This window comes from Rhododendron vialii, chromosome 11a (genome assembly GCF_030253575.1).
Source record: "Rhododendron vialii isolate Sample 1 chromosome 11a, ASM3025357v1".
Classification (NCBI taxonomy): domain Eukaryota; kingdom Viridiplantae; phylum Streptophyta; class Magnoliopsida; order Ericales; family Ericaceae; genus Rhododendron; species Rhododendron vialii.
The window spans coordinates 16,305,612-16,311,611 of NC_080567.1; the positions used below are offsets into that span (position 1 = coordinate 16,305,612).

Sequence of the window (6,000 nt, forward strand, 5' to 3'; positions counted from 1 at the left end):
ATGGGCCCAAATGGAAATTCGGATTGGGAGATGCTGCCAAGCAGAGGTGCTTGGCAGCGGTGCCGAGCGCATCTCGGCCGTCCAAAAGTGTTTTGGATGGCCCGGATGTAAAGGTACCGAACGGATTTAAAAAAAAAGAAAAAGAAAAGGAAAAAGATGTTTCGATTCGGGCCGTTGATTCCGAGATGAACGGCCGGATTGGCCGCTCGGCACCCGCTCGGCAGGGGTGCCGCTCGGCAGGGTCCCCGGGTCCTGGAAATTCACAACACCCTGTTGTGCCCCCGAGTTCTTTGGGCCCAGAGAGAATAGAGAAGGGGTCTAAACTCTAAAGTTCTTGGGAAAATGACGGCCAAGAACATGTTTTGATAATTAATACCCGCCAAGAACATTTTCAGTATTAACAATTGTTCTTAACATATTCTTAGAGGGTATTAATTATCAAAACACGTCATGGGCTGTCATTTTCCCAAAGTTCTTTAGGTCTGACTGTTATTTGGAAAGTGCGAGGCTTCACACCCGATCAATTACATACAAAGAAGGCTCTGGATTGTCAAGGTGCTGTAAACTGATCCGGACGCCTAAAAAAAAAAAAAAAGGAGGTGGCTGCCATAAGAACAATGCATAAACTGCGACAAAATGGAAGCAAAATTCACCACTCAGAACTTTGCTCAAAACCTTACAATAAAAACCATGACGATAATTTACAGCAGTAACCAAGGAGGAAGGCCAAAACCCTCTCAGAAAATGCAAGTCCATAAAACCGAGCCACACAGCAAAACACAGTCACGACATTCGCTGCTGAAAGAGGAAAAATCTAAACACATTGCCAAACAGATGTTTCCCCTCAGCACAACCAAACCACGTAAACCTCCTCCACAAAAGATACACACATTTGTACGTATTTCTGATCTACAAAATTAATTCAAACTGAACTCAAAAGCCGCCAACCCTTTGCTTCGACCCACCCCCATATTGTCCAGGCGTAACATTGCCACTTCCATAGGCCGGAGGAACATTGCTCAAACCAGGACAATCTCTGGCCCGGTGCCCAAATTGTTGGCAGTTATAGCACTTATCGGAGGCACCACCTCCACCACCACCATCTGCCGCCCTATTAGCACCATAGCCACCTCCATATGATTGACCGGTCATGACGCTTGGGCAGTTTGCAGAGCTATGCCCAGTACCACCGCAGCTGTTGCAGCTCATGTACAAACCAGTAGATTCACTTGTGGTAACCCTGGAATTACTGTATTGGTTACCAAACTGACTCGCTTGATTTGCTGGCGGTGCACTAGAATTACTGTGTTGGTTACCAAGCTGACTAGCTTGATTTGCTGATGGCGCAACATTTCCGGAATTGATAGTACTTCCGGCATAATTAACCACAGGTGGTAAAGGTTTCCTTGCTTCAAAGCTTCCAGATATTGTACCAATTAATCCACTGTTTGGATAGGTGGTTTCCAGTTTTGGTCCTAGGGAACTTCCAATCTCCCCTTTACTAAGCTTATTCACCAAATCCAGTAGAAATCTTGATTCTGAGGAGAAATTAACTCTCTCTGCTTTGACGACAGTAGTCTTCACTCGCTGCTCATCGCTGAACATCTCCTCCTTAATTTTCAACTTGAACACAAACTTATTAAACAGCACTTTTCGCAATATTTCTCCGAATCTCTCATCTTCCTGCTCTTCATATTTCATAAAATACAATTCTTTCGCTGATAAACCCAAGATCTCCAGGCCAGATTCCTGAAACGCAGTTACCCAGGTTAAACCAGTGTGGTCCTGTATCTGAAACTGGAGAATATACCGGTAATCACACTCGTCAACAGACTGATCACACCTATCGCACCGCCATTTCCCATCCCCATTGTTCGTAACCTTTTTGTTGCATTGTCTATCTCCAATCATGATGGGACACGCCGTATAGCAAAAATTGTCAACTTTTATGAACGAGATAGTTGCGTTAACTGTAATCCAATCCGGCTTCTCAGAAGTCCCTAGTCTCTCATCTTTAATCTGGGATATGGTTTTTCGAACATCTGTTCTTCCTAAAGATGTCTCCCTTGATATAGAGATGGATGGAGTGTTTCTTCCCTCCTTCTCAAACCATTCCCTTAGCCTGCGAGCCTCTGGAAAATCTGGCTCTATGATCAACTGGCTTGTAGATATGGTCCCCACTGCCTTTCCATTGAATTCACTTACTCTACCCGCTTTCACCGCCAGAATAGGAAATGCACCAGAATCACACATCTTTTGCACCTCAAATCCTTCTGCATTGCAGAAATTCCCCCATAAAGTTAATTCAACGCTTCGTCCAGACATGTCCTTCAAATGGAGGGTTCTCTTTTGAGTTTCGGTACCATTTTTTCTCATTATTGAACTAGACGGACTGATATAAGCTACCATGCCAATCAAATCCACAATACTGTTGTTCTCCATGCTTTCAATTTCCATAATAGGACGGAAATGAAACTGCTGCTGCGGAATTGAGGTATCGTCCTCGTGGCAAGGCTGGACTATTGACGTACTTTCCAGCATTATCTCATGATCATTACGAAGATGATTGTAAGCCTTCTGAGCCGGTCTCAGGCTTCCTTTGGAAACCAAATAAACCTTCCCAACCTCAATTTGGTTGTAGAATTGATCAGCGACAGCATTAAAGCAGGTCACTCGAATTTCTCCTCCATCAGAATCCAGAAGATCGAAAGAGAATACTTTACCATCTCCTCTAGCATTATTATAGTGTCTAAGTTCCCCTTTCGCAGTCACTCTGGCCTTAATTGTCCACCTTCCCTGATATGGATTCAGAGCTGCAATTGGAATAATCCTGGGGGCAGCTTCATTCTTAACGACAGGCCCTCTGTTTGAGTACATTGGAGGGGGCTGTTGATATGCTGCCTGGGGAGTGCGTCCATAACTACTCAATGGGGACCGGGAAATCCCACCACCAACAAGATGGGCACTTGTCGCATTTGCATTGTATCGGCCCGTCTCAGGATTGCTGGCAATGGAACCACCATAGGACTGTGAATCTGGGCCACGCTCTACATTAGGTTGGTTTGGAAAAGTTCCCCCAATTACATTTGGTTTACAATCTAAGCCACCCACACCCAATGAACTACCAACATAAGATGGTGCATTACTGGTAATTGTCCCAGGTTGATCCCCAGTAGAGTGCACCTGTGCAGAGGATCTTGCCACCTGAGCAGAACTAGTATTGGTGCCAGGTCGCACAAACTGTCTTGGTTCGCCGATTGGATCACACTTGTCAACTATCACATTTAGGTCAATGATGATAATAATCCTGTTTAACACAAAGGGCTCAAAACTGTGAATGACACCTTTTAGAATGCATAATCTAATCTAAAATGCAACATAATACTAGGTCAAACAAAAGAGACTAACAGTCCATATCTTAAAAGACCAAGTAATAGAGTGAATTTAATGAAATATATGCCTTAGTGTCCAAAAAGTGCATGTAATGGGATGGTGCATTCAAAATCCACAAACCAGCCCTAAAATCAAGAGTTAAGTGCAATCGGTTCTAAAAGATAGAGATACAATAAGACGCCCTTGGATGGGTGTCCAACATGCCATTTGGAGAGTGTTAGTGTTCGACACGACACATAACCCCTCTTAGAAGTGTATGGGCTTCTTAGATCAGTTATCAGTACACTTAAAAGTTATAAGCTTGACCTATTATTTTCAACCACTAAAAGTCTAAAACACTAAGATAGTAGTTATTGGGATTAAAATCTTTGAATTTCACTTGATCGCATAAATGAGCCAAAATATCATGTAAGACTTTCGAAACCAAAAGCATATACATGATTAACTTGATCCCAAAGAACAAACACCAGGTAATTTACACTAAAGAAAACTATTCCTGACAACATGCTCAAACAATCTTCAACAAACCACTCGTGAGAAGAGGGCTCATAAGTTGAAGGCAGTATCCTCAAGGCAAACCCCAACTTTAAACGTGCAATCTCTTCTGTTTATACTGAAAACGGAACAGTTCAACTAATGCTAGTAACAAAAGACCAACTTTTTGACCTCTTTCTGTTGTCAATTTCCTTCTAGCCCATAAATCCCAACTTTCAATGAGCAATCTCTCCCATTTATACCCAAAGCCAAACAGTGAACTCATGCTGGTAACAAAAGACCAATTTTTAATCCTCTTTCTTTAGTCCATTTCCTTCTAGCCCGTAAAGCCCTAATCACCAAACAAACACCAAGAAACACATATCTACAGACACCGATAGACCAATTTTTAGACCTCTTCTAGCCCATTAAGCCCTAATCACCAAACAAACACGAAGAAACACATATCTCCATACAAGGACAGATAGACAAACAAAAATTTAAAAAAAAACACACAGAATACTGAAAACAGTTGGAGAGAAAAGACCTAAAACCCCTAATCAGGTTACTTTGAATCAGTAATCTCTCTACCTAATACCGAAACCGGAATTGTAAAATCATGCTGTAACAAAAAAAGAACCATTTTAAACCCTCTTTCTGGCTTCAATTAGTCCATAGTAAAGCCCTCATAATCAGCTAACAAATATAAAGACAAGCACATCTACGTACAATTGATTCACATACAAACTGAAAAGGACCGATATACATGATAAATGAGAGAGAGAGAGAGAGGAAAAAAAATACATGCAGCCTTGGATGACATTACAAACGAACTGAGACAAGTGAACAATCTTCAAACAAAACATTCGTGAGAAGACGGCACATAAGTGGAAGGCAGTAAATGAATCCTTGAGGCAAAACCCCAATTTTCATCGTGCAATCTCTTCCATGTATACTGAAAACCAAACGGTCGAACTAATGCCAGTAACAAAAGAACAATTTTTAGACCTCTTTCCGTTGTCAATTTCGTTCCCCTTTATACTGAAAACCAAACGGTTGAACTAATGCTAATAACAAAAGAACAATTTTTAGACCTCTTTCTGTTGTCAATTTCGTTCCCATTTATACTGAAAACCAAACGGTTGAACTAACGCTAGTAACAAAAGATCAATTATTAAAACTCTTTTTTCGGTCCATTTCCTTCTAGCTCATAAATCCCTAATCATCACCAAACAAACACAAAGACCCACATATCTACATACACCGATAGATACACATAAACACCGATAACCAAATACAAACAGAGAAGTCAAAAAAACTTACGTGCGGCCTTGGATGTCGTTACAGATGAACTGAGACAACTGAACGATAGAGCCTTTCTGGAGGCTGTGAGTACGGATGAGATCGTTCTTCTGAGTGGCGAGCATCCCCTGCTGTAGATGGACCCCGTCGGAGAGCAAGACGCGGTACCTCTCGCTGTTCTGGCTCTGGGTGTTGACCAGCCTCAGGTCCGCCACCTGGAGCACCGGCTTCACGTCCGCCGCCGCCGCGTCCCCGCTCGACAGCATCGCTATCACCCCTTCCGTCAAGTTGATCGCCATTCTAGAGAGAGAGAGAGAGAGAGAGAGAGTTTGAAACCCTAGTGGTAGAAAGGGAGGAGACCCAAGCGTCAAAAAGCGAGAGGGGGGAAAAGGGAGAGTTGTGATGTGGAAATGACGTTTGTGTCCCTGTTTGTGGGCTCGATCTTCTGAGAGACGCTATCGTTGGATTACTGCCACGTGGAGGAGATCGAGTGCACGTGTGTCAGCACGATGGTACATGTAATCTATGCAGGAGCCGTCAAAATCGGTTTATTTTTTGGGAGAGAGAGGGAGGCAGAACCGTTAGATTGAGATCTTTTTAGATTTTCTTGCAGACTTTATTTTGGTGATTAAAATTATTTATGTTAAAAAAAATAGGAGTATAATTTTTATGCTATTTTTTAATAAATGCAATGTATTTCCTCTATTGTGTTATTGGATATGAAAATGGATTAAATATTTACTTCATGTGAGTAAAGTAGTAAAATAGCTATTTGATTGCATCTCATTAAATTCACATAACATCCATCGATATCAGTCAGTTACGGAAAGT

The 6,000-nt window shown here is 42.1% G+C and overlaps 1 protein-coding gene across 1 annotated transcript; it reads right to left on the reverse strand.

The window, feature by feature from the left end:
• Positions 1 to 627: 627 nt before the first annotated feature.
• On the reverse strand, positions 628 to 5,556 carry LOC131306640 (replication protein A 70 kDa DNA-binding subunit A). The gene is made up of 2 exons (XM_058333022.1): positions 5,191 to 5,556; positions 628 to 3,307 (listed from the first exon to the last, which is right to left on the reverse strand). The coding sequence occupies exons 1-2, from the start codon at positions 5,466 to 5,468 to the stop codon at positions 934 to 936; spliced, it is 2,652 nt and encodes an 883-aa protein (XP_058189005.1). The 5' UTR covers positions 5,469 to 5,556; the 3' UTR covers positions 628 to 933.
• Positions 5,557 to 6,000: the final 444 nt, after the last annotated feature.

What these genes read in the sequence shown, in the direction of transcription:
- LOC131306640 (XM_058333022.1), bottom strand. Translation starts at nt 5,468, where the DNA reads ATGGCGATCAACTTGACGGAAGGGGTGATAGCGATGCTGTCGAGCGGG. An exon ending in AACGACATCCAAGGCCGCAC is followed by an intron (nt 3,308 to 5,190) that starts GTAAGTTTTTTT and finishes TGTGTTAAACAG; the next exon opens with GATTATTATCATCATTGACC.